Source organism: Penicillium chermesinum (assembly GCF_028974085.1).
Source record: "Penicillium chermesinum strain IBT 19713 chromosome Unknown utg000004l:1.0-3345178.0:1.0-3348027.0, whole genome shotgun sequence".
NCBI lineage: Eukaryota > Fungi > Ascomycota > Eurotiomycetes > Eurotiales > Aspergillaceae > Penicillium > Penicillium chermesinum.
The window spans coordinates 1,343,056-1,368,999 of record NW_026695314.1 but is presented as its reverse complement, the minus strand read 5'-3'; the positions used below and the strand labels follow the sequence as shown (position 1 = coordinate 1,368,999).

Sequence of the window (25,944 nt, the reverse complement as noted above, 5' to 3'; positions counted from 1 at the left end):
TGGATGGAGGGCCTGAACATGAATCAGGTCCATCACCCCCTAATTCTTTGATGCCATCCACATAGGTAGGGCGAGGTCACCAATCCTAGCAGCTACATGAGAGTCTTATGAATAGGCTCCTCCGTATATTCGCCTCTAGCCAGCGCTGTGATCGTCGACTCCTGTCTCAGGTTGCAATCCCGCGAACCATGGGTCAAGGCGACCGAGCTGTCTTGTATGATATCGTCGTTAGTGAGCCGGCGCCTCTAGGCAGAGTTCCAGACAATACAAGTGAAAAACGACACTGGGTGAGAGATGCAAGTGGTCAGGGTGAGATCAAGAGATTTGTGAATCCGTGGGAAAGTTCCTATGATTTCTCTTTCCCCGAGATCTTCAAGTCGATGGTTCGGTAAGTCCATATTCCAACACGAACACTTCGAAACATGATCCCTGGTCACAAATTATAAGATTCTAAGTCAAATTTCCATGTGCGCTAATCGAAATCCACAGGCATAAGTTCCTATCAGGAGACAGTCAGAGGCCAGATACTTCGCCGCCAACAGTCCCCGTCACAAAGCCTGACTTATCCACATCGAGAACAGGCTCACAGGCTCTACGCACCACTTGGCTGGGCCATGCGTGCCATCTTGTCGAGTTCCCCAGTGGGCTTCGGGTTCTCTTCGATCCGGTGTTCGAGGAACGCTGCTCCCCGTTCTCCTGGCTGGGCCACAAAAGGTTCACCCCATCCCTTGCCAGATCGCCGAGATCCCGATTATAGATTGTGTAAGTCTAGTTCTTTGACTGGTCATCCATGATAACTCAACATCAGTTCGGCAAGTAGGTTGTTATCAGCCACTCCCATTATGATCATCTCTCCTATCCCACCGTCCTTGAAATTCACAAGCATCACCCTTCTGCCCAGTTTTGTGTCCCGAAAGGCTTGAAGAAATGGTTCACAGAGAGCGGTATTGAGAGAGTCGTCGAACTCGATTGGTGGGAAGATGTTGAAATCGCCCTGACCTTGTCAAATAAAGAGACCTCGTCCGAGACCTCGGAACCCGGTCCTTCCAACCCTTCGATCACGGGGATAATATCTTGTCTTCCTTGCCAGCATACATCTGCACGGACTCCATTCGATAAATCGCATACGCTGTGGGCATCTTGGTCGGTTTCGTCCGGGGGCAAGTCCGTCTATTTTGCAGGTGATACAGGCTACCGGGCGGTTCCGCTGGTCCCAAAGGGCGTTGACGATTGGGGCTCGGATTTCGACCATCTGCCTATCTGCCCGGCGTTCAAAGAGATTGGGGAACTACGCGGTCCATTTGATCTGGGGTTGATTCCGATCGGGGCGTATAAACCTCGCCATGTATTGAGTTCTGTGCACTCGAACCCTTACGACTCCGTGGAGATATTTAAAGATACCAAATGTAAGAAGGCGCTGGCAATCCACTGGGGCACATGGGCTGTGGCAGAAGAGAATGTGCTGGAGCCACCTCAATTACTCAGGAAGGCGCTTATTAGAAGCCAGCTCCCCGAGACTGGTGTGTTTGATATTTGCGATATCGGCGAGACGAGAGAGTTTTGAGTCTCGTATGCTTTGTATTCTTAAACCAGATTCACCGAGCGGATCCGGATTTGAAGGGATTGGGCGTCGTCCTCGTGTTATACCGTGATTTATTTTACATCTAAAATAATCAAATGCACAAAATTGTCTCAAATATTTCATTTTACAAATGGTCGATGTAACACTCTGGACTGGAATTAAAGGAGAAAGCGGCAAAAGCGAGCTGATTATGCGTGGCAGAAGTCCAAATTGTATTAAGACGGGGCATGAGTTGTTTTCTGAGGATTGGTGTTGCGTTTAGCCGGGAGGAAGAGTGCTAGCGTCGACGACGTCGGCAGCGTCCTTCTCGATGTCTTCGCTCTGCTCGGACAGAGGGGAACGGGGAAGGGCCATGAGACCAGTGCGAGCGGACTCAAGAATACCGAAGGGTCCGACCAGCTTCAGGAAAGAGTCGATACGGCTGGGCTTGGCAGACCTGTGTTTGGGTTAGTCTACGTCGGAATGCAGAATGGGGAAAGACCTACACTTCGACAATACAGTTATTGGTGCTAATGTCCAAAACCTTGCCGCCGAATTGGTGAGTCAGGCGGGTGATAGCATCCAGATGCTCGTGCTTTTGACGCAGAGCTTGGCTGGTAGGCAAATTTCGGGGGTGGTACTCCACGGGCTCGGGAGCCTGATCCTGCTCCTTGCCCTGGTTCTCCGCGGTGGTGATCTCCCGGTGGTGCTGGAGAAGCTCCTCGAAGAACTCTGGACCCAGGATAGAAATCTTGGCAAGCAGCAGCTCACGCTGGACCAAAGCGGAATCGGTGTAATCCAGCACAGCCCAGACAGGGACGAGATCGTCCAGCTGGCGGCGAGCCTGCTCCACGACACCATTCTGGCCCTGCAGCACAATGGTCATACGGGAGAGATCCTCAACCTCAGTGTTGCAAACAACCAGACTGTCAATGTTGAAGCCGCGGGCAGCCAGAATTCCCGAAACACGGGAGAGCACACCAGGTTCGTTCTGGACCAGGCAGTTCAGGACATGGCGCTTAGGAGGGTTGGAGGGGGCACCGGAGTCTCATAGAGAATAGATGAGACAGCAGTAGGGGCATCCCACTGGGGTGAAGACTCATTGACCGGCAGAGGAAGTGGAGAGCGGCGGTGCAAGGCCTTGTAGGCCAGCGCGGAGGTCGAGCTGGACGAGGCCCGAATGGCGTTGAACTGGGGCAGCGCAGCAGGGGTGCGAGACCGAGCTACAGCTGCTGCAGAGGACAGCGGCGAAGCCGACACTGCGGACAGTGTCAACGGGCGCCTGAAAGCCATGATGGGGTTCAGGAGCACCAATACTTGTGCGATGAATCACTCCAGGATCTCCAGGTTTCTTTTTTGCTAGTTCGAAAGCTCCGACCTCGGTGCTGACTCATGACCGATCTAGTCTTATTTAGGGAAGAACTCTCTTGCGATTTGTCGATACATGGATTGCTTGATTATAAGCCCGAAGAAGAGGTGGACTAGTGGAGTTCATTCCTAATGAAACAAGTTATCTGCAAGTAATGGCTTTTATGTTATTCCCAGAATGAAATCTTAATTTTACTTGATCAAACAAAATATTCTTTCCCATACTTCCAGTGCTTCGGCGCTAGGCCCAATTGAGCCTCCCTGCTTAGTAACAGTACGATGCTGCGCAGAGAAGTTCCAGATGCGAATATTGAACCAGATACTTTATAAGGCATTGACGTTGTTAGATACCTCTGAGTGTGCACAAAGAATTAATAATCATTAGTTCTCCTCATTCACTGCAGTGTTCTAGAATCCGTTTGTCTTTGGGGCTCTTTAAAAAAAGTTGAATTTCGTTTTGCCTACGTTCGTTCGCCGCCTTCCCTAGACACTTTTATCAACTTTTTTTTCCTACTGCACTCAACTCGCCAACGCGCGCTACCTTCGTTCCAATCTTGGCATCATGGCCGACGACGACCGCCGCACAAAGCGGTCTCGTTTCGACCAGACTGAGCCTGAGCCGCGCTCTTCGCGAATTGACCGTCGTTCTCGATCCCCGTCCGCAAGACAATCCGAGTCTGTTCGCACGCGCAGCCCGTTGAGTCGCGAGGCTCGCAGCCCCACTGCCACTGATCCTGGCCTGGCAGGCCACGTCAATCCTGCTGCTGCTGCAGGTACGCGTTTCTGCTTCTTATTTTTAGTCTCCCCTTGAAGTCGCAAGGAACCCCAATCCTGGCTAACCTAATTGCTTCCCCACAGCTGCCGCTGCCGCGAAGATCAATGCACAGCTCAAGGCCAAACAGGGCCCCAACGAAGCCCCAGTGATCCGCGCTGTAGGTCCTAACGGTACTCAGTCTGCGCAACCCCCTAACAGGATAACAGAGTGGTAGCCCCGATGCTCAAAACGCTTCCGGCGATCGCGATTCTTCGAACAAGGATATCTACATCGCTGGCGGAGACTACATAAAAGATATCGAAATCAACGATCTGCGCAACCGCTACACTCTCACCAAGGGCTCTACACAGCAAATGGTAATTTTTCCCCGCTGTTGCTGGCTGATTGGATCCATCGGATTATGCTTTAAGACCAAGTGTCTTTTGTAAATCCTACCCTTTCATATTGCTCTTTCACTCCCTCTTTGGTTGCTGAAGGGGGCTTATGCCAGCTAAACACATGATATCCTACACCCCTTCTGCTGCATTTGCTAACCTGAGCTGCGTTGTTCATAGATTAAAGATGAAACTGGCACTGGTATGTCTTACTCTATTTCGGTCAACAGGCGCATTGCTGACTTCTTTTTCAAGACGTTACAACTCGCGGAAGCTACTATCCCGACAAGAACATGGCGACAGCAGCGGTCAGTTAGGATCAAGCAAAGCGCTTCAAGGCACTTATCTAACTTCATCATCTAGAACCCTCCCCTTTATCTTCACCTGACATGCACCAAAAAGGAGGGTCTCGAGAAGGCCATACAGCTCATCGAGGACCTCATGTCAAAGGAGCTTCCTAACCTGGTTGACGAGCGACGTTTCCGTCGACGTGAGCCCGAGCAGTCTGTGGATCGCGATGAACACGGTCGTGTACGGATTGGAATTTTTTTTTCCCCGATGTATAGGAAGGCAATGCTGACTTTTCTAAATAGCGCAAGTGGCCGGAGGAACGTATCCCAGTCGACCTTGAACCTATTCATGGCTTCAATCTGCGTGCTCAGGTAGTGGGCACAGGCGGTGCCAATGTGAAGCACATTCAGGCCAAGACTGGAGCCCGTGTGCAGATCAAGGGCCGTGGCTCTGGCTTTCTGGAATCCAGCACTAACCAGGAAAGCGATGAGCCCATGTATTTGCATATCGCGTGAGTATCTGACGTATCCCCAACTGGCGTCCACCCAAGCTTACATTTTCACCAGAGCTAGGAACCCGGAAGATGTTGCGGCTGCTAAGGAGCTTTGCCTTGATCTTCTTCAGAACGTTCGTCAGGATTATGAGGAACACAAAGCAAACCCTCGACCCCACTACGGTCATGGCCGCGGCGACAATCACTACGGCGGCCGTGGCGGTCGTGATGATGGTCGCGAAGGCCGCGGTGGCTATGGCGGCTATAACAACCGACACAACAACCGTCATCAATCTGGTGCAACTGCCAACTCTGCTCCAGCTACAGCAAGCTCTATCGCAGCCGACTACTACAACCGTTACTACGGCGGTACTGACCCCTATGCTGCGTATGGTGGCTACAACAACTATGTTGCTTATTACCAGTACTATGTGCAACAGCAGCAGCAGCAGCAGCAACAGCAGCAGGGGGCTACCCAATACACACCCCCTCCCCCAGGTAGTGACGGCTCCCCTCCCTCAGGCTCTGGAAACCCTCCACCTCCTGGCGGAGGTGGCTACGGTGCAGTATGATGACCCTTTCGCCCCACTTTTTTCAAGCTTTTATGAGACAAGATCTTAATCATGATTAACTAGGTCCCTCCACCTCCTGGCCTGTAGGTGAGCTGCTGTGGATAATGTTTTCGAGCTCACCAGCGTTGATCGCCAGTGAAACCAACGGGCATGTCCGGCTCATCAGCTTTGAGTAAGGGAGACGTTTGATTTATTGCAACTTTTGAGAAGATCGTGACATGTTGCTACATGACAGCCTGGTTCTAATCTTTTTTCGTAATCTTATTTGTCTCCGGATACACCTGGGCAGTCGGGTCATTACAAGTGCTGAAGGACAAATGAAGGGAAGTTTTCTTTGAAAAGTACACTCATAATTCAGGCAATGCCAGTTCTCGACGAGCCGACCCATCAGCTAAGGTGCTCTGTACTGAACCTTCCGGGATCTACATCACGGGATTTAGAATTGAGACGCAGCATACAGCATCCTAGTACGTGGCAACGACATACAAGTTTGCTTATTGCGCGCTAAAACTCAGATAGCATGCGGAGAGGCTTCGTGCCGATTTAAGTAACTCAGGCGCCTCACGAAAAGGGTATCGTACATATCGCATAACTCAAACATAGCCCTCGTCAATCATATAGGATGCAGCTTCCATCTTTCGCTTCCGCTTTGCCAAAGCTACCCGGCCCTCTTTGCAGAAATCACAGGCATAATCACAGGGCGTCGTGCACGAGGCTGCGAAAGAATCACTCCGAGCCACCTGCGAAGAAGGCGGTTGCTGTGAGCCCATCTCCTCTAGCTCAAAATCCCCAAACAGATCCTTGATCAAGTCGTGTCGGCACCGCGTAACACTTTCGCAGTACCGGACAACCTTCTTGAAACTGTCAACCCGAGCCTCCTGGTTCTTCAATAAGCCAGCAATGTGACTTTTCGAGCTGCCGCGGTTCCGAATATTATCGGTGTCCCTGACCATGCGGTCGTAAATCCGGTCTCGCTCTGCCTTGCTATAGTACACCAGTGAAGCTGCCGCCCGACCGTCACGACCTGCTCGGCCTGATTCCTGTACAAATCCCTCGAAGCTGCGAGGCGGAGTCCAATGGACAACAAAGCGTACGTGTGGATTGTCAATTCCCATTCCAAAAGCGTTGGTTGCTACGATGATTGAGAATACAGGAGCTGGCTTTCCGTTGTCGGGTTGCGGCTGGGATTTGGACGATGTCCACATCGCTTGGATATTCGTTCTGTCTTGCGGTGCTAGCCCGGCGTGGTAGGCTACGGCCGATATGCTCTTCTTGGTCGCCAATTGATTGGCTAGCTGCTCAGCCACTGTACGCAGTCCCACGTAGATGATGCCTGACATCGGTGGCAGGCGCGCTGCTTCTTCGCCGAATCGGGCTTGTCGACGCGCTCTGATGGCGTTGAGATATTCCATTAGGTCGTCTAATTGGGGGTTGTCGTATGGCGTATCATCTTCACCGAACTCATCAAGGTATCGGACTTCGTAGTGGATATTCGGACGGGCAGAAGGCGTATTGAAAAGCCTAAGCTGGTTAGAGCTCAGTCCGAGGATATTGATAATATCTGTCCGAACCCTCGGGGTTGCGGTCGCAGTCAGGGCAGAAATAGGAACAGGAGGGTTGGTTAGGTTTTTCTTGAGCCATCCTAATTCTTGGTATGCTGGTCGAAAGTCATGGCCCCATTCGCTAATGCAGTGAGCTTCGTCAATCGCTATTCGGGTCAGCTGGCCTTGCTTATGGACCGTCTGAAGGTTTCGGCGAAAGCTGTCTGTCTGGCATAGCTCTGGGGTGATATAGAGTAGACGTGTCCGCGGATGCCCAGAAAGCATGTCGTCTAGTATCATGCGTCTTTCTGCGGTTGGCGTATTGGAGTTGATTGTTGATACCGAGACGCCTATGGCTTGGAGCGCATTGACTTGGTCCATCTACTACAATGTCAGGACGGAAAATCGTCATCTTGAGTGATAACTTTACCATCAAGGCAAGAAGCGGGCATATGACGATAGTTACTTCATTCATGGGACATTCAGCATTGAGCAGATTCGTACCAAATCATTAACGGGTGGTTATCTTACAGCCATTGCTGATGACCGCTGGCAGCTGAAAGCACAGACTCTTGCCAAAAGAAGTAGAAGCCTGGAGGAAGACATCATGGCCATCAACTGCCGCCGTTATCACCTCTCGCTGGAGCGGCCTGTCGCTGTTGTTAGTCACGGTCTTCTTTTGAGCGCAGGGAGAAAAGCTACCGAAAGGCTTGCTTGCGGAATACGCGGTGCAGGTAGAACTCGAGATCGGGCCTACTAGTACGCCGCTCAAGCCTCCTTCGGTCAGCCATCTGGCAACATAGCAGGAAGTGTGATACGAATATGATCGTGAGGCTTTGAAAAAGGGACGATTGATAGTCGCGGGTTCAAGAGAAACGCGTCGCCACGTGACTCGGCCATTCTAGTTAAATTGGTATGTAAAGCAGAATTTGCGAATATTTATTACTTAGCTCTCACTCTCTTAATTCTAGCAGGCTCATTTCATCCATGGATCGCATTTCAAGCAAGTTTGAAGTAAGAACAAGGGAAGATCCAGATCTCCGTTGTGTATATTTGGAGCTCGCCTTCGACTCGTTCTCACGAAGTCATAAGGATATACATCCTTGGATGCACCCAAAGACGGAGAAGCAATAATGGAGGGTCAAGGTAGAACGGATGACAATTTCAACATGGAACTCCAACCTGACATCGAAGTTGGAACATTCGGAAGGTTAAATGGGTATATATCCAACTTTGGAACCTGAGAATGGCAATACTAGCTGAGCATTAATGGGCAGGTCACCATGTCTTTCTTCCCAACTTCACGGTGCTTAAGAATACCGATAGCTTATAACTTCGAGTAATAGTCCTGTTGACATCGAGGATCTATGCTGGTAGTAAGAAATAATGTACAAAAATGAGATCGCAATGGCGATTCACTGGATCCTTCCAGGGATTTTATGTAATATACATCTGGAGTTTAGCGATGCTTCCGGGCCATTTGGTCTTCGACCACTTCCCGCATAATGAGCATGTCAAGTGCAGTACGTTTCGAGGGCGGCCAGAGTTCTTCCAACTGAAGCCATGCTTCCATAACTTCGTCAGGTCCACAGCAAGTTCCAAAAGCTTGCAGGATTGCGATGGAGATTCGTCTTCCCACAAAGACTCCATTGTCTAGGCGGGAGGAAGGGGACTCAACATTCTCGCGAGTCGAGCCCATGTCTTGCTCAGTTGGCAGTTCAGGCACTTCAAAATTATTCTCCAAAGTTTCGAGCGGCCCGTCATTGTTCTCTGGGATTTCGGATGCATCCGAAACTTCATCGTATTCGAAGTCATCCTCTGTGAAGAACTCGCTACCCTCAGAAAGTTCTTCCTCTTGATAGCTCAGATCCTGCTCTCCATGATTCACTGGCTCCATGGATGATTCGTTTGCTTTGGCTGGGTCCTCAACGGCGGAAGGGGCTTCGGATAAAGTAGATAACAAAGGAACATAAAGATCGCCGGGCTTCGTAGAGGAGTTGACTGTAGCAACCTCAGCCTCTGTATCCAACTCGAGATCCGATGCAGATCGCAACGGGTTGTCCCAAGTCATGGTAGGAGCATTGCGATATAAACCAAGATGCCTTGCCCTCGAATCACGCACCGCTCGTATGAAGCCCAGCCAAGTTAGACGAAGCCTCTCTCGAGTCCACTCAGGCGTCGTCTTGTGGGCGCGACCATGCAAAGCAAACCCCTCGAAGAGAAGAATATAAATCATGTGACGAGGCGGGACGGCAAATGATCGCTCCATGTCTTCCAGGACTTGCATGAACATTTTGAGATTACCGCTTCTACGTGCACAATGTTGGAGCCAAATGTAGAAGGTGCGTGTGTCGGGGGTCATTGGAAGCGAGTCCTGTAGGGCGCTGTGAAACGCGGGGAGGCGAGCGCGAAGGTGCTTAGACTTCTTGAGCATGCTGCCCAACTGTTTGGTTTTGGAGCGGTAAAATGGGAACTCCGCTGCAAGGGAGGGCAACGGGTCTTGTAAGTTGGCTGGGTTTGATGGAGCGGCCTTTTGCGCAGTTTGAGCCTCTAGCATTTGTGCGTAGATGGATTTGGCAGTCACAGTGTCCCCTGCACGAAGAAAAGACGCCATGACGCAGTTGAGAACAACCGTATCAACCAGCTCCCCGGAACTGACGAATTCATCGAAAGTCGCTCGGACTCCTTCTGCGTTCTTGCGCACTCCATATGAGAAGATTTTCGTGACAAGTCCCCAGCGCTCGAACCGAAGACCTCGCCTCTTCATCTCTTGCTCAAGGCGCTCGGCAACGACAAATTGATTTGCCTTCACCGCTATTTCGAATAGAATGGTGAATACGACATCATCTGCCTCAATGTTTGCTATATGTTCCATTTGTTGCCAAAGGCCAACTGCCTCAACCAACCTTTGCTTTGAGACCCGACCATTACTGCTTCGGCCGGCCATATATATCGCGCTCGACCATAAAGACCGTGACATGGGGAGACCTGCCCTCTTCATATCCTCCACCAATGCAAGGTATCGTCGCGCATCAACAGCTCGGCGGTCGGGGGGGGTTTGCAAGGCGGCGCAACAGTGTACCACGAGACGCTTTGGACAAATATGCCACTCCTGGAGACGGAAGATCTCTATATAAGCGAAAGAGCATTTGTGTACTGGCCTTTTGTTCGCTGGGCAGCATTTCGACAAGTTTCGCGACAGAAGGACTTTCCATTACATCGCGTGTATTATCGTTTGCTCTCAAGGGCGGCGGATAGGTCATCATAGCTTCCACAGCATCATTCGAGTCATATTCACTCCCCAATAGACGGCGGAGGAGGTGAGTCACGGCCCTCTGCACTCTTTCATTGTAGGTAGGGGATGGCTGTTTGTTCGGACGAAAGTCGGCTGTTGAGTCAAGGTCATCGCTTGCGCTCTGTTTTGTGTCTAGGGGTGGGTAATCGTCCTGTACTGAATCAAAAAATCTATCTTGAAATGGTTGGCGCATGGGGCCTTGTGTTGGTTCGGTCATCGGGTGACCATTTTCTTTCTTCTCTTCCTTCCGCTCTCTTATAGGCCTAAACCTAGAAGGCCTTCTTTCTCCACTCTCATCCTTTGCATGTGCTAGACCGTAGCCAAGCCAAGGTCTCGAACGCGACGACTGTACCAACGGATCAGGCGAGTTCGAGAATTCTCGCCGTCGTCCGTAAGACAATCGACTCCGATCATCAATGCACTGTACTCGTCCACGGTGGAGATAGCCCTGCGAGGCCCTTGAACTCAACGTACAAAAGCCTCGGCTCCGTGGTGAATGGTCATGGCAAAAGCCTGCCAAAACCAGCGAACTGACGAAGAGATCTGCTATTGATGCGACCGACGGTCGAGGCCGGCGAACGGGCATGCATCGGAAGGAAGAAGATCGAGAACCATTGCCCGAGCAAGGCATTGAACCGGATCGTGGGAGGAGAAGCTCGTCGGCAGCTCGCTTGGGGGTATCTCGCAGGCTCGGCGAGCTGGGGGACCTATCGGGATGAGGCATGAGACGACAGGCATTGTGGCACCGACTCAGCCATGCATGTCAAAGGAGAGAGTCGACCCGCCCGCACAATAAGTACAATAGATGCCTTGCGGCAGTCGCAGGTGGTAAATGGAAACGAGAGGAAGAAAGCGACGGGGTTGAAGAAGCTGGAGTGTTTTTCTGATGTCCCGGCGGACTTTCTGGCTTTTGCAGGCGGAGTCGCGCCGACCAATCGGGGCCGCGCATTGCCAATGGCCATCTTTTTCGACTCCCGCTCTGCTTTTCTCGATCCAACGACCCATCAGACCCTCCTTGACTCGCTGTCCTCCTCCGTCTGTCCTGATCCTCCGGTCTCCCAAGGGCCAGATCCTGATCGCGCTTATACCGGCTGTGCTCCCCAGCCACCATGGGGAAAATCAACCTCACAGCCTTGCGGGTGCGAGAAACCGCGCTCAAGCAGTTCGCCAGCGGAAAGATCAAGAGGCTCCCCCAATGGGTTGATGTCGTGGGCGATGTTCCTCCGCCAGAAGCCCTTATTCGCAAGCCTCCCATTCAACATCAACTAGTCCGCCAGCGGATGAAGACAATCCCCGGATCCTCGCAGCCGCAGACCGTTTTCGAGGTTCAAGAGAAGCGCCGGAAACCTAAGAAGGCCAGTCGTATGTTCCAGCCCGTTGAGCTGAGATATGAAGAGGATGAGTTGCGACAGGAATTTTTCCGTGATCATCCCTGGGAATTGGCCCGGCCCCGCGTGCTTGTGGAGCCTACAAAAAATCGCTTTCAGCACGACTGGAGCCGCATGAAGCAGCCAGGGAAGCGATTGGATGGCGAAAGGTAAGTGATCAGGGGAGCTTCTAAAGTGATGTGTTAGACCGCTTGGCTGATGTCTGTTCTTATAGTGTGGTTCAACGGCAGCTGTGGCTGCTCAACAATGTCCCTGATATGACCAAGAGCGCGGCTTACGACATCGCTCGCCGAGAGTTCTACCGACTACGGCTACAGGAGGATATCGAGCGCCGTATTGCTGCCGAAGAAGCAGAAGCCACCGGCGCCCAATTTGGTCCCTCAATGCTGGAAGTTGGTATGGAACTGGAGAACAAGCAATATGAGCTATGGAAAGACTGGGCCAAGAACGAAGCTCAAATTCTCAACCAAAAATTTGCCTCGCTGTCTGGGGCCCCTGAACTTGCCAATGAGAATGACGAGAAGGAGCCAGTGAAGAGCTTTGAGAGCGTGGAACCAGAGGAGTTGAACTGAGTTGCATGTCTCGCATTGGTTTAGATATCCCGGAGTCTACAAGGGTCGACCCGGTTGACGGTCATGTACATTATATTTACCATTATTCAATGTATTCTCATAGCTTTCCCCATTTAGGTATCCGAACTAGGCGTGACCAGTCTGAGTCGTTCACGACAGTCCCGGATAGCAGGACGTAGTTTTCGTATCAACACAACGACACCTTGAAAGCGGTGCCAAGTGTGTAAACTTTTTTTTCGTGCTATTTTCCTTTTAAAGAAACTAAAGTCAATCCTCGTATTTTCGATGTATGATGGATAGCACGTAAACCTGTGATCTCTCACGTATTGTGGCATTGGACTGATCCGACGTTCAAACGAGTGGGGCCGTCCCAGACAAGATGAAACGCGTACAAGAAGACCGTTGGTCGCAAACCCCGGGCGCCATCTGCCCAATCACATCATTTCCACTCAGGTCCATCACTTCCTTCCAAGCCTGAAGTTGGGAAGGCATCAAGACTGCTCTCCTGCGACTGCTCTCCTGCCCCTGGCCCAGCACCGACCATTCCAGCATTCCTCTTCATCGTGGCCGATTGCCGCCACGAGTGTCCAAGCTTCGAACGCCCTGCCGGACTCCGGATCATCATCTTGCCCCGGACTGAACAATTCTCGGACTTCCGACCTGTGACCCCAGACGAACGTGTCTCCTGCTTGTTCTGTTGCTAGAGCACTGGATTGCCCTTCTTTGAAACCACTGCCTACATCTCGCCCCGCCCCGCCCTGCCTTCCTACGATCCCGCGAACCAATCAAACCCAAAGCATTGTGACGATGATTGACCAGGGTAACTCTGTGGTTCTTTCGTAAAGGTTGAAACCTTGAGTCCTGGGTGAAGGATCCCACTGCCATACTATTCGATCTCCTCTCCGATAACCTCCCAAGGGTCAGTCCGAGATGCTGTCCGCGGTGCCGCGCCCCGAGGATACTGTCCGAGGACCACGATCTTATCCCAGTCCAGCCGAAGAGGAAGAGGGAGAGAGCCGGCCCCACGACTCACTAGTTCCGCCACCATTGTCGTACGGGGAGGGCTTCCCGAACATGGAACCGGAAGGATCAAGGCCTGGCACTGCAATGGGCGATTCCTCAAGCAAACGAACATCGGGCCCGAAACCCTTGACACCTGAAGAAACGATTGAGCTTGCGAGGCGTGCTGTAGAAAGCGGAATACAAGACACCAAGCGTTCTTTGGCAGGAAGTGAGGCTGTCACAGATGTTGTGAAGCCAAAACTCACCATTGATCTCGGCCATTCGCATATTGTGCGGATACCAGAGCCCGTGGTAGATATCATCAAGGATGAGGTCGAGAGGTACGTAAAAATTTCGCTCTCTGCCATACTTTTTGTCCTATGAAATCCCTTTGGATCCCAAATTAACTCCCCACCCTTTGTACTGGTCGCAACTCCATTTGGCTGACTTTATTCCAGGCTATCCTTATCGAACAACCACCTTTTCCATATTCCGTATCGCTTCGCCGAATGTTCTCACCTCAGATATCTCAATGTCCGGGCAAATAACTTCCGAGAATTTCCAAAGGGCGTACGTCAACTTTGCACCTGTATGTTGGAGTATTGACCATGCTGATAATCATAGGTCTACAAACTACCCCTGCTGGAAATTCTTGATCTTAGCCGCAATAAGATCAATACTTTGCCGGATGAGATAAAGAAGCTGAAGTCCTTGCGTGTGCTTTCTGTCATGCAAAATCGACTGGACGAATTGCCTATCGGGCTCTCAGACATGAACAAATTACAGATTTTGAAAGTAGCTGGCAACCCTCTACGGTGGCCGCTTCGGCGGGTGCTCGAATCTACGGAGGCTGAAATTGCTTCCTCGGGGATGACTGACAACGAGAAAGAAGTAGCAGTGACTGCGGAACTCAAGATTTTCCTCAAAAATCGGCAAATAGCTACAACCCCGGAGCCTGAAACTAGTGCTGACACAAGGTACGCAACCCTTTCATCGTGATTGATTTTGAAACGAAGCTAACTAGATGATCAAAGTGAGGGCTCCTTCGAAGCGCCTAAACCGATACCGGTTAAACGCAAGCTGAGTGGTCGATTCCCGGTCAAACCAAGTACCGGGGACAGTTCAGCTTCCTCTTCTCGCTCTCCGTCTATCTCAAGAGCACCAGGACTTCCGTCCAAAAATCATTACCGCATGGCATCGGGGCATCAAGCAGCTGCTTATCATATGAGTGGCATCCAGCGGCCAGGTATAGCACCCTACGCAGTCAACGAGCGCAACCGGAGTAATAGCGAGGGTATCATACAAGCGTCATTTGCCGCGCGGAACAAGCGCATGGGTGTGATCACTCGCAAAAACACTGATTTGGGACCTCTAACCGAGACAAGAGCGGACCGAAACAGTCATCTGCGAGGGCTAAGTCACGGATCCGTCCTTCGTTCTCGCCCCGTGCCAACTGCTGTTAGTGGCAGCAGCTCCTCGAGTCCGAGTAGCCCGAGGGACCGGCGACGCCAGCGAGACGGCTGGGTGAACCGGATGTCTAGTCTCCCAGAACACAAAGGCGAGCGGGGTTCTGATGATCCAGTACTAGAAAGCGCGAAGGGGATTCTGTTTGCTCTCTTTCAAATACATTCCCATATCTCTGCTTTGATCAACGTGATCAAAGCTGATGACACGCGACGCCATAGCTTAGAACTCGTGTTCTACAATGCTTCTTCTCATGTGACTAAACTCAACGAGGCGCTTGAGCATGCGGAAACCGCCGTATCCGAGGACCTTGAAGCTGGGCGAATGGCCACTGAAGCGGTTAAACGAGAATGTGCAACCTGCATCGGAGCCTATACCCACGTGGGCACTCAATTGCGCAATAGTGCCGGGAAGATCGTCTCTAACGGTGATTCAAGATACGTGCGATCGCTGATGCTGATGATGTACGGCAGTCTCGTGGAGCTCCGGAATGCCTGTAGCAGCCTCCGGATTCCGCTTAGCTCAAACCAAAAGCGAACATCGGCGCCTAAAGCCAGTATTCCTGATGTTGCTAGGCCTCCCCCGCTTGAGCGCCCTCCTCGTCCATTGGTTACCCCTACTCGGGACACGACTGCGGCCACGAAAAGATTTCGCAGTGATACTACAATCCGGCACCCTCAGCCCGTGCCACTAGCAAACAGTAATCAGATGACAAATTCCTCCCCCGGGTTTGCGACACCCTCTTTCAATGCCTCGCGAAGCCGGTCTAGCAGTCGATCAAATTTGATCAACACTTCAGTGCCGTCCTCCTTGGCAACGCCTAGATCTGGAGAGGCATTTCCACCTATTCCGCCTGGTGGCCCATCTCGAATCAACCCTCTCACCGGTTTGGACGAGAATGAAGAAGAGCGGATCTTCGAAAAGATCTTCCACCAGCTCACCTCTGCGTATAGCGCTGCTTTACAAGCCCTTCCATTAGCCCGCCGGCAGCTCTCTCGGTGTCTCGAAGTTGCAGAGCAATCGCGAGAGTCTGATGGAATGCGAATGATTTGGAACAACTTGATCCGCCGATGCAAGTTTTGCCTGGAGGCGTCCGAAGCATTGGGTATGCGGCTATCGAGCATGAAAGTCAAAGAGCCCAATGGGGGATTGCGGAACCAACGCGAGTTCTGGCAGCTGTGTAAGACATTTATGCAATCATTCGTGGATCTCGTGACAGACATGAAGGAGGTACGAAGTATGCAACTTCTTCCTCAAGACATTGTCATTATTCTGCGCCCGGTTCAGAAGGCTAGTCAACAAGCCGGCCGCTTGATCGAGGCATCGCCTTGGTCTTATCTCGCCGATATGTATGGACCTCCCATGCAACCACCACATATCCAACATCAAACATCCGTATCCGCTTCCGCCATCACCTCTCACCCTTCTCCATTCCTCCTAAACACCAACATGTCTCCCCAGTCAGTCACGGTACCCGCTACTCCGCTGAGTGCGGCTCTGGGGCCCGCAGCACAGGCCACAGTCCCCACGACTCCAGCAAGTGCCTACAGCGACAGGTTCTTCGAAGGGGATGTGTTCCAACGTGCAGACTCTCTGCTTTCCATGCCGAACCAAACCCCGTTTTTCGGACGACGCTAAGGGCGTGGTCCTGTCGTCGTGTCGAGTAGCGTTGTCTCTGGGATGTGTCTTCTGTTTTGCATGCTCATGATGATGAACAAAAAAAAAAGACTCAAGCATCGATATACCCATCATTACTAGCGGAAGAAGTCGGATTTGAAGAGGGGCTCGAGATGCCCCATTCTATGCGTCTGCTTTCTGTACTCTTTTTATTCTTTATGAGTTTTAGCGGGGCGATTGGAGGGGAGGCTGTTTCTAGTTGTGTATTGGTTTGTGTACTCTAATGGGAGCATATTTCGGTAGATTATCATGGCCTCCAAGCGATGTCTCAGGAGCAACTCATTGCGTTGGAGCATGTTATTAGTACTGTTCAGCATTTGGTCTCTAGGATAAGCTGTATCTGTAGTCCCTACGGAGTGACCTGTAGGATCCTGTTAAGTAAGTGACAAATGAAAGTTCACGTAGATAGACTCCCCATTAAGATGCGGAGTCTGATTCGCCCCTACGCAAAACCTCGATGGAGGTTGTGCGTTGGCCTTGATACATAATGACTCGGGAGAGATCATAATGAGCCCGGAATAAAAAAGATGAGCACAAACAAATTCGCCCTGACCAGCTATTGCAAGGATGCTATAAAGGGTTTGTCGAACCATATCATTATCATGATCTTCAAGGGGTTCGTTGTAGACTGAAGGAATAAGTGCAATCGGTGCGCCAAAAGGCCGGAATAGGAAGGGAGAACAGCGCAGCTAATACCAGAATTTTTACATACTTTATCAGTAGTAAAGACGTCTCACTATATAATTAGAGGATAGTCCCAAGTGATTCTTCCTGAACCAAAGTCTATTCTGGTTCTACTCCAACAATGTGATGTACAGAACTTATCAACACCACCTGAAGCTGATCCCTGGCTGAAAACCATTTCCCCAAGTGTCCTTACCGTCTTAGGAACAGAAGATTGAATTTGCGAGAATAGGAGACTAGCGTAAGATAACCATGCAACGATACCCTCTACTCTCCCCTACGCCCGACTACAACATCCCGCACAAAAGAAAACATCGCCCGCTGCTTGGTCGCAAACACACTATGCCTGCGCCTTCGAACAAATGATATGACAGCCCACGCTCAGAACCCCAAGTACCTACCCGCTCCCCGGACTCCTTAGACTCCTTCGTCCCGGTCATTGGTGCCGCATCATCTGTGAAGAAGACCTGGGTGGGCTTTTTGGAAAAGCCTTGCGCACCACCCCAAGTCATGTTCTGAATTGACAGTTCCGTTCCGAGATGGTTGATCAGCATATCCAATTCCCCATTGTATATGTGTAATGACAAATTGTGCTCAGTGACCAGAGACCCAAGCAGCCCATATGCGGGCGGCACAACCTCGGGCCCGGAAAGCAGAGACATCATGATATCCGGGCTGCAAGCCGTGAACGAGCCAGAGTTCTTCACATGAAGTGCAGCCTGGACATCTGAGCGGCTGAAATACTGCTCCAACAGCGGGAGAGGAATCACGCTGGAACAATTGTGCGTGATGTCGTAGACATCGAAGCAGGGCGGTCCCGTGCCCATGGTTGAAGCTGCGGTCATATAGTCCACAGCTGTGGAGTATGTCGAACAAGGGCCATAACAGGAGGAGTTGCGAATCGAGTCGAGCACTGCCGACGGGGTTGAGGGGTAGATGTCGCATGAGCCATTAAGAATGTCGGCAACGTCACGGCGATGGTGATAGTTGATATTCTGTGGATTGCCGGGGATGTGGATTTTACCTTCCGGAGGATACACGTGTGCCTTCTCCATGACGGCATCGAAGCCACATATTTGATCTGCTGCGGCGAAGGCAGAAAGGATGTCCTCCGGGACTTTGAGGCGAGAGGACTGCGCGTGCAGGTAGGTGCCCATGGCGACGGAGGACATTGCTGCCGCATTGCCCATGATCCGTCCCCGATCGAAATCGAGCGCAGGTCAAGAGGAAGCGCGTATGTCCCGTTTACGATGGCATTTGCAAAATATGGCACATATATCCCTGCGTACGATTCACCCATCATGTGTACCTTCTTCGCCTGAAGATGGGGAAAGTAGGTATAGAATGTGTGTAGCCACCGAACAAAGTCCGTTGTCACTTGATCATTGGTGCGCGCGAATCTGCCCGCGGTTGAGAAGCCGGTTCCCACAGGCTGATCAATGTAGAGAACGTGGCCGAGCTTGGTCCATGAGTTAGGGTTTCGGATGAGCTTTGTGGAGTTTCCGTCGAAGGAGATGGGGCCGTTGCCTGTCATCAACCCTATGAGGGAAGAACAGCCCGGTCCACCGTTGAACCATACTAAATGGCAGTCAGCGAGTATCCCACAAAACATCCCTCATACTAGGGACACTTGCTGATAAGGTTTTCATCATATTCCTTGTCCTCAGCATCAAAAAGCCAAAAAAATATCTCACTGCCTTGTCCAGCACTTGGAACCGCAAGCCGACCAGCCCAGCTGGGGGGAAGCGTCGGGCTGTCTGGTAGGGAATTCACTTCAAACTGGGAAGTTCTGGAGAAATTTTCCTTTGGAAATAACAATATGTGTGGAGTCTGCCATATCACTTGGAACAGATAGGTGAAAAGGGAGAAGTTCATCGTCAAGAACACTCTGTATCTTGAATTTTCAACAGAGACGAAGCTGTTTTAGTCAACGAGCGAGCTTCGTGATCAACTTCTTACAGAGAAGAGATCTCCTTTGAACTGATTTAACAGAAGTCATGGCTGAGGGGTTGATGTTCGTAGTGGGCAAGTCGACTTCCTCATTCTGGTGCCAATAGATCCTATTGACACCCAAATCGGGCAAAGGGTGTAAGAAGCCCACATTATCAAGCTGAGCCTACTGTTTGTATTGGTCTGGTCGCTCTGTCAATCCCCTGTCTTATTTTTATCTTAATTGTCTCTACTGCTCTTCTAGAAAGGTCCTCCTTCACACCGACTGCATCACCAACCCTGGGAGTATCCCACGCGGACTGCGTATAGATCGGCGGGTGAGACCCACTTCCGCTTCGGGCTCGACGCCTGAGAGACCAGGCAAGAACGCTCTAGTTAACTAATCCGAACGCAACCACTGCAACACCTGGATCCGTCAATCCTTCTCAATGGCAGATCTTTGGTCAATTGCCAAATCGGCTCACAAGGAGCTCTTCAGCATTGAGGGAGGCGTGCGTGGCCAGTGCGCCTTAAAAAAGTGAGGCGACTGGAGCGGAATCTGGCTCGGGGGCGAGCCCCTGTCCTAGACCGCCACTGTCAACCTTTTCTTTATCAAGTCTGCTCCGAAAAGAAAAAGGGTCGCCCCCCTAGACGCGAGAGAGGAAATACACATTAGAGCTCGTCATCTCCTCCGTTCTGGGTTCGGGTAGCAGCAGTTGGAATGTGATGGTTGCGTATGGTTGCGTCCACCCGAATCCGTCTGGATTTGGAAAACGTTGCGCTCCCGTTCGAACTCGCTCAACTATATCAGGCCAACCCGGTCGCTTTCCCAATTGGACCTGGCTCGCTTTTGGGACTTTTTTCTTTTTCGCGCTTTTCGCTGTCTAACTCGCTGTCATTTGTTCCCCTGGCCTTGAGGGGTTCGATTTCAGGGAAACTAAGCCCTACAACCGTGACGAATTGCTTGGTGTGACGGGAGATTGTCTCGGGTTGAGCCAACAGGATCATTTTGATGCGAAGTCCATTTCGCATTCTAGTCGCCTTACTCTCTGAACCGGACCACGAGGATCGATCATCCGCAGATCCAAGCTTCGGTGGCTCCACAACAAATCGACAGCTCATTTGCATCACTTTGGCCGCCAGCGCGGATTGGCTGCCTGCTTGGGGCAATCAAAAACATCCAATCCCCTATTTCACACGGTAAGCTAAGACCCCGGCAAAAAAAAAAAGGAAAAGGAAAAAAAGAAAAAAAAGAAAAACAAACATGGTGCAGAGAAAAGGCACGCTTCGTCTTTCCTCTGGCTCGTCAATCTCCTCCGTACCGGGGAAGACGAAGATGATGGAACGATGGCGGTAACCTCGCCACCGTCCAGAAAATCCAAAGAATCCCGGAAACCCTCTTGGACCGTCTGTTCTGACTCTAGAATTCTAGTTCCCGGTCTTTTGACTTCTCTCGCGATGGACCTTCAGGGGACTAAAGAGGCGCGCACGCAAGAGGAGGGCGCTGACGGCCCGTTGGATCGCTCCAAGGAGTATCACAAGAACGAGGGGCGCGATTCACATAATCATGACAACACATCGACCGTCCATCCGCTTCGTCGCCAGCCGCAATTCACTTATCCCCCGGGCCCTCATTCTCCGAGCACAACCCGCCGCGCCCCTTCACCGTCGCCAGAGGCTGTCATCATTCCCCAGGCGCTCGGGTTAAGCTCCCGCGATGTCCGGTTACTATGCAGAGCCCGCCGACACCCACCCGTCACCAAACGGACTCTGAGTGAACTCGACTTGCCTTGCATCATGAGTAATATCAACCTGCGCATGGACGCCAATTTTGACCGAGACCTGCATTTCAAGCCCGACCTCGACGGCGAAAAGGGCAAACGGAAACGGAAGGAGGCTGCAGACTATTGGGACTCCATGGCCACGGAAATCGCCGTCTATGCTTTCTGCGCAGCGTATCCCGATGCGGAAGCCGACAGTTTAACGGCAGCCAATAGTTCTAATCATTCACCGCGTACTTTTGAGCCCCGATTACCCGCCATGTTCGAGACTCTACAGGAGATTATCAAGACTTTAGTTCCCGAACGGGACCACCCGAGCGTGATGGAAAACCTGGAAGTGGCTTTGCTCATGCAGCAGATCCGAAAGGGGGTTCTCGACATGGTGGCGTTAGCCAAGTGGATGGCCGCTTTGTTGAAAACGCACTGTGCGCCCATGCGGGATGATTGGGCGGATCGCATGGTTGAGCAGATCACCCAGGGCTCTCAGTCGCAAGAACCTAAGGAGGTCGTCAATGGGCTCCAAACCCTCTTCGCTATCTTGGAGGCCATGAAGTTGGTAAGTAATCTGTCTATCTGTTGTTACTTTCATGTGTTATGTTCGTTCCGAACTAACTCGCGTTCTGCCCAGGATGTGGCCAATCACCAAATACGTACTTTCCGGGTCCTTCTGATCGAAGACACCGTGCCTTTCCTGCATGAGTATTTCGAAGGTAAAATTAAACGCGGAAGCTTTCAAGTGGAGCCCTCGCGGCTTTGGTACATCGCCGCGCGGTCTCGCCTGGAGGAAGAGGATGCAGCGAAGGATAGGTCATCTGCGCAACCGGATGACAGCCTCAAACCCCTCGAGGCCATGTTTCGCGGAATCCTCGAACTCCTCCTTCAGTTCAACGCGCCTAATGATTTTCCCGACACCTTCCTCTTCGACTCGGATCGTCTGTGGCAACTCAGATCTACCGTGCAGAATCTGATCAACCTTGAAATTGCATGGTATATCTTCGAGTCGTACGTCCACACGCAGAAACGTTATCTTTCTGCGCGGGATGAGACGTACTCCACCTTCCGATCGCGGATATGGTCCCTGATGGAGGACGGATTTGAACCCGACAACCGAGGCAGCGGGCGAACGACCGCGAAGATCCCGATCTTCGCGGCGGGACACGCTGGATGCAAAATATGCGCAGCATCGCTCTGGAGATTGCCCGCTTTGCCTGCGCTGCTTGCTGCCTCGACTCGATCGTAGCCGATGAAGTCATCAGCCCCATCGAGGCAGCCCTAGAATGGCACCTTTCCAACGACTCGGATCTTTTCCGGTATTTCCAGAATATCATGCGTGAGAAGATCCTCACCGCGACACTTGCCTTCACTCGCCAGTATCTTCCGCTCTCGCCTCTTGCGATCTGCGAGTCCCAGCGGGTCCCTCCGCAAGTGGCATCGACGTCGCTGACACCCCCCCTCTACCTCCTCCTCATCTTCCTCGGGGACCTCGACCTTGTCATCTCAGCAGGCCCTCACTCCACAGCAATATGATATTGAAAGAATTGGCATGCGGCTGGCCCACATGGGCGTTTTGCACTGGCGCGTTTGGGCTCCGCTTCTCTATTTACGGGATGAGATAGCAGACCTCGGCGCTCCAAGCTTCATATAGTCCCGAAGCCAACACAGCCAGTCCTGCTTAATTTCTATCTTTTCAGCAGGAAAAGTCTGTTTTGATCATCACTGTCTTTGCTCTTGATTTACCTCCTTTTATTTTGTCTATGTCTGCTCTTCAGCGCGCATTGTCTTTTCTCTCGGCGTTTTATTCCCACCAGAGGTGCAAAACCGGCGCTGGAAAACATGGGTGGGTGATCTATTATTATTTTTTTTATTTTATTTTTTTTTTCTTTTTCTTTTCCTTTTTCCTTTCTTTCCCTTTCTCCTCCAGAGTGCCTGTGCTATCTGGCTTATGTTCGGACTCTTAGCTGTTGCACTTGGGAAAATAGGAAGTATAGACCGGCGTTGTGGATCTTGGCATTCGGTATGGGTTACATCAGTGTTCTGCTGTTTCGAGTATTGAGCAGCCTGTACAAGATCAGAATAACATTACAGCTATCATATCCAGAGAACCATGTAGCATGTAACATCCCTGATTGCATCTTCAACAGATCTGTTAGTATAAACTCAATCCAAAGTTGCTGAATCGACGAGAGCGGCGAGGGTGGCCCGTGCGGCTGATCGACATCGACTTCATCCGGCACCGTTCGTCGTGCTCCCAGCAGATCAACATTTCCCAACTCATCCAGGGGAGCCCCACAAAAAGCCAGGGTTTCAATCCCCGTAACGCGCCAAGCTACTCTAATTCCACGGTCTGCCCCGCACCCTGGACCTGCGCTTCCCAACCAGGACGCAATAGACACTGTACTTTCCGCGTCCAGGGTCTCCATTTTCCTGGGTCGCAGTAATCAAGGCCATGGAGAAAGCCCACTAACGTGTCCACAGAAAAAGCAGAACCCGGGAAGAATAATGCGAGTGACCCATGCATTCCGGTTGCCCCCAACCCCATCGTCTCTGCAATGGCTCGCACCACTGAAATCGGCCCAGCTACAGCATGTGGCCCGCGCGACAGGAATCCAGTCATCAGGCACTAAGGCCGCTCTGCTAGAAAGGATCCAGGCCGGGTTAGCGAACAGAGCGCCGCCGCGAAACCCCGGGCCCGATACGCACCGGAGCCGAGATGACTGGAGTATCCTGAGCATTGATATGGGGATCCAGAACTTGGCGTTTGCGCACCTCCGGGTGCCCAATCCCCGTGCGTCACACCATGGGGATGGTTTTCGGGATAGCGCGCTACCAGAGCTCACAGCGTGGCGACGACTTGCCGTCTCGGAGATCTCAAGTTTAGATCTGGTCACGGAGACGGATCCCGCGTCGGCCATTCCTTTGTTTGCAGCTTTGTCTCATGCCCCGGAGCGAAAGTCCGCGGATGCTTTCTCGCCGGATATCTACGCTGTAAATGCGTACACGCTTATCACGACGCTGCTCGCAAATTATAAGCCCACGCATGTGCTGATCGAGCGCCAGCGCTTTCGCTCGAGTGGCGGCAGCGCGGTGCAGGAGTGGACGCTGCGGGTCGGCGTCTTCGAGGGGATGCTCTATGCAATTCTTCACGCTCTGCGCCAAGAGCGTGGCGGGGACCTCACCGGCGTACAGGTCCATGGGATTGAGCCGAAGCGCGTGGCGAGGTATTGGACTGAGATTGATGGGGTAGGGGTTTCAGATCCTGATCAAAGTGAGAAAAGGAAGGTCTCGGCACGGGAAGTCAAGAAGGCTAAGATTGATCTGGTTGGGAGGTGGCTCACCAGCTCGCTGCACTTGAAAGAGAATAATGAGTCTGTGTCAAGTCCCGAGACGGACTTCGAGACGATGCCAGTTATGAACAGCGACAGGGTAGGGCAGAGGAAGTTATCGCTCGGGCCAGGGAGTTCTGTGGAACTCCTCGCCAATGCATATGTGCAGAAATGGCAGAAACAGAATGGGAAGAAGAAACGGTCATCCGCTGCGGCGAAAGCCTCTGATATCGGAAAGTTGGATGACCTCGCGGACTGCTTGTTACAAGGGGTGACTTGGGTTGAGTGGCAAGTGATGCGGGAGAAGCTTGCTCGGGAGGGATATGAGGCATTAGATCGACTTGCTTAAGACATGGCAGAATAGGTGGAATAACAGAATTCAAGCCTACAAGGTTTCAACAGCTGAGATCTTTCCGAGAAGAGAAGAGAAGAGTAATCGTTCAAAACATGATGTCGCCTGACGTAGGATACGCCCTAATGCACAATTCTGAATCACATATCAACATTGAAAGAACCACCCCACGCCCTCGTGCAGAGGGGTACGGTTCTAAGGACTCTTTAAATGGCACATGCACTTTATCCAACAATTCAATGATATGATCAGTACAACCGGGACCTCACAGCAGCCCAATGACCACATCACCGTAGATCTGAGCATCCAGGTCCAGGCGGACCTTCGCCGCAAGGTTCAGATGGACCTTGATCTTCAAGGCACCCTTTTCATCGGGGTCGTTCAGCAGCTGGCCGGGCATCTGGAGGCCAGCATTGGAGATAGCGCCGGCACCGCCATGGACCAGCTCGCCACCGCGAGTGGCGCCATTGGCCTCGTCATCGGACTTGTTACGGCGGCCGCCGACGGGGCGGGCTTCAGAGGGGGTGCTAGTCGCCGGGGGAGAAAGATTAGCGGGCTTGCTGGGAATGGGTGGCTCGGAGATGGTTGGACCAGTGGGAGTAGGGCTCGGCGGAGGAGAAATAGAAGCAGAAGCAGGAGGAGCAGCAGGAGCAGGAGCAGGAGGAGGAGCAGCAGGAGCAGCAGCTTCAGCAGCAGGAGTAACAGCAGCAGGAGCAACAGCAGCAGCAGGAGCAGTAGTAGGCTCCGGGATATCAGTGACAGTAGGCTTTGGGGGAGTAGCAGGTCGTGGCTTGCGAGGGTGTCGTCTCGGGGTCAGAGAGCACTGGCGCCTCGGGCTTGGACTCGGGGTTCACCAGGGATGGAGTTGATGCCATGGTCGCCTTCGAGCTGGTTGAAGTTCGGACGGGCAGGGTATGGGTTGAAGAATCCTTCGTGCTACTGTCTCCCTTTGAAGACGAGATTGAAGACGTCCGTTGCTTCTGCTGCTTCTGCTCCTTCTTGGACTTCTGGGACTTCTGGGACTTGGTTCTGAACATGGGGAGTACAAGAGAGAAATCAAATACCTGGTAACAGGGTCAGACATGGCTGAAGTATGCGGAGGCTCGGATATTTAAGAGGTTCTGCTCAGGCAAAGAAGCAATGACCGTATGATAGCTGCGGAGTAGAGAAGAGAACTGGTTGATGAACGAAAGAAATAAGATACTGGGCCCGGTTCGAGGGAGGCTTTTCTATGCACCGCTGAGCCGTCATTTCCAGGCCATGCAATCTGCAGTTCGGAATTGTGGTTGCTAGCTTTGCTTCTTCGAAGGTCCACCTGGCTGCAGTTACAGCAACCATCATACGATTCGGCAATATCAAGTGGATTCTCTAATCCTCCTGTTTTGAAGCCCATCAACATATCTCCACTTGGCAGTGTACATTAGCTGCGTAAATTTTTGCGTCTGCCCAAGTCTTCCTCGCTCCCCCCTTTCCAATTACTCCACTCACGCAGAACCGCCTTT

The 25,944-nt window shown here is 51.8% G+C and overlaps 11 protein-coding genes across 11 annotated transcripts; 6 read left to right on the top strand and 5 right to left on the bottom strand.

Moving 5' to 3' along the window:
* Positions 1–188: 188 nt before the first annotated feature.
* On the top strand, positions 189–1,564 carry N7468_005412 (MBL fold metallo-hydrolase; the record flags this gene model as incomplete). The annotated part of the gene is made up of 4 exons (XM_058474709.1): positions 189–388; positions 490–667; positions 736–762; positions 821–1,564. The coding sequence occupies 4 exons, from the start codon at positions 189–191 to the stop codon at positions 1,562–1,564; spliced, it is 1,149 nt and encodes a 382-aa protein (XP_058330449.1).
* A 276-nt stretch (positions 1,565–1,840) lies between these two features.
* Positions 1,841–2,854, bottom strand: N7468_005411 (acetolactate synthase regulatory subunit; the record flags this gene model as incomplete). The annotated part of the gene is made up of 3 exons (XM_058474708.1): positions 1,841–2,008; positions 2,070–2,579; positions 2,603–2,854. The coding sequence occupies 3 exons, from the start codon at positions 2,852–2,854 to the stop codon at positions 1,841–1,843; spliced, it is 930 nt and encodes a 309-aa protein (XP_058330448.1).
* A 637-nt stretch (positions 2,855–3,491) lies between these two features.
* On the top strand, positions 3,492–5,521 carry N7468_005410 (KH domain-containing protein; the record flags this gene model as incomplete). The annotated part of the gene is made up of 9 exons (XM_058474707.1): positions 3,492–3,702; positions 3,788–3,861; positions 3,911–4,060; positions 4,259–4,280; positions 4,334–4,386; positions 4,442–4,609; positions 4,672–4,880; positions 4,936–5,428; positions 5,498–5,521. 9 exons carry the CDS (start codon positions 3,492–3,494, stop codon positions 5,519–5,521), a joined length of 1,404 nt encoding a protein of 467 aa, XP_058330447.1.
* Positions 5,522–6,027: 506 nt separating this feature from the next.
* Positions 6,028–7,766, bottom strand: N7468_005409 (putative RecQ family helicase RecQ; the record flags this gene model as incomplete). Its single annotated transcript, XM_058474706.1, has 4 exons — positions 6,028–7,356; positions 7,406–7,440; positions 7,507–7,625; positions 7,678–7,766. The coding sequence occupies 4 exons, from the start codon at positions 7,764–7,766 to the stop codon at positions 6,028–6,030; spliced, it is 1,572 nt and encodes a 523-aa protein (XP_058330446.1).
* Positions 7,767–8,434: 668 nt separating this feature from the next.
* On the bottom strand, positions 8,435–9,955 carry N7468_005408 (pentatricopeptide repeat protein; the record flags this gene model as incomplete). Its single annotated transcript, XM_058474705.1, has 1 exon — positions 8,435–9,955. The coding sequence occupies one exon, from the start codon at positions 9,953–9,955 to the stop codon at positions 8,435–8,437; it is 1,521 nt and encodes a 506-aa protein (XP_058330445.1).
* Positions 9,956–11,379: 1,424 nt separating this feature from the next.
* rsm25 (mitochondrial 37S ribosomal protein mS23) lies at positions 11,380–12,230 on the top strand (the record flags this gene model as incomplete). Its single annotated transcript, XM_058474704.1, has 2 exons — positions 11,380–11,807; positions 11,873–12,230. The coding sequence occupies 2 exons, from the start codon at positions 11,380–11,382 to the stop codon at positions 12,228–12,230; spliced, it is 786 nt and encodes a 261-aa protein (XP_058330444.1).
* A 930-nt stretch (positions 12,231–13,160) lies between these two features.
* Positions 13,161–16,334, top strand: N7468_005406 (uncharacterized protein; the record flags this gene model as incomplete). The annotated part of the gene is made up of 4 exons (XM_058474703.1): positions 13,161–13,573; positions 13,691–13,802; positions 13,857–14,209; positions 14,267–16,334. 4 exons carry the CDS (start codon positions 13,161–13,163, stop codon positions 16,332–16,334), a joined length of 2,946 nt encoding a protein of 981 aa, XP_058330443.1.
* A 1,010-nt stretch (positions 16,335–17,344) lies between these two features.
* On the bottom strand, positions 17,345–18,932 carry cp9 (putative serine carboxypeptidase; the record flags this gene model as incomplete). Its single annotated transcript, XM_058474702.1, is given in 3 exon segments — positions 17,345–18,174; positions 18,192–18,635; positions 18,752–18,932. The coding sequence occupies 3 exon segments, from the start codon at positions 18,930–18,932 to the stop codon at positions 17,345–17,347; spliced, it is 1,455 nt and encodes a 484-aa protein (XP_058330442.1).
* A 1,512-nt stretch (positions 18,933–20,444) lies between these two features.
* N7468_005404 (TCP11 family protein) lies at positions 20,445–22,294 on the top strand (the record flags this gene model as incomplete). The annotated part of the gene is made up of 3 exons (XM_058474701.1): positions 20,445–21,323; positions 21,396–21,769; positions 21,880–22,294. 3 exons carry the CDS (start codon positions 20,445–20,447, stop codon positions 22,292–22,294), a joined length of 1,668 nt encoding a protein of 555 aa, XP_058330441.1.
* Positions 22,295–23,266: 972 nt separating this feature from the next.
* On the top strand, positions 23,267–24,439 carry N7468_005403 (uncharacterized protein; the record flags this gene model as incomplete). Its single annotated transcript, XM_058474700.1, has 1 exon — positions 23,267–24,439. The coding sequence occupies one exon, from the start codon at positions 23,267–23,269 to the stop codon at positions 24,437–24,439; it is 1,173 nt and encodes a 390-aa protein (XP_058330440.1).
* Positions 24,440–24,707: 268 nt separating this feature from the next.
* N7468_005402 (uncharacterized protein) lies at positions 24,708–25,479 on the bottom strand (the record flags this gene model as incomplete). The annotated part of the gene is made up of 2 exons (XM_058474699.1): positions 24,708–25,272; positions 25,412–25,479. The coding sequence occupies 2 exons, from the start codon at positions 25,477–25,479 to the stop codon at positions 24,708–24,710; spliced, it is 633 nt and encodes a 210-aa protein (XP_058330439.1).
* Between the last annotated feature and the right edge of the window lie 465 nt (positions 25,480–25,944).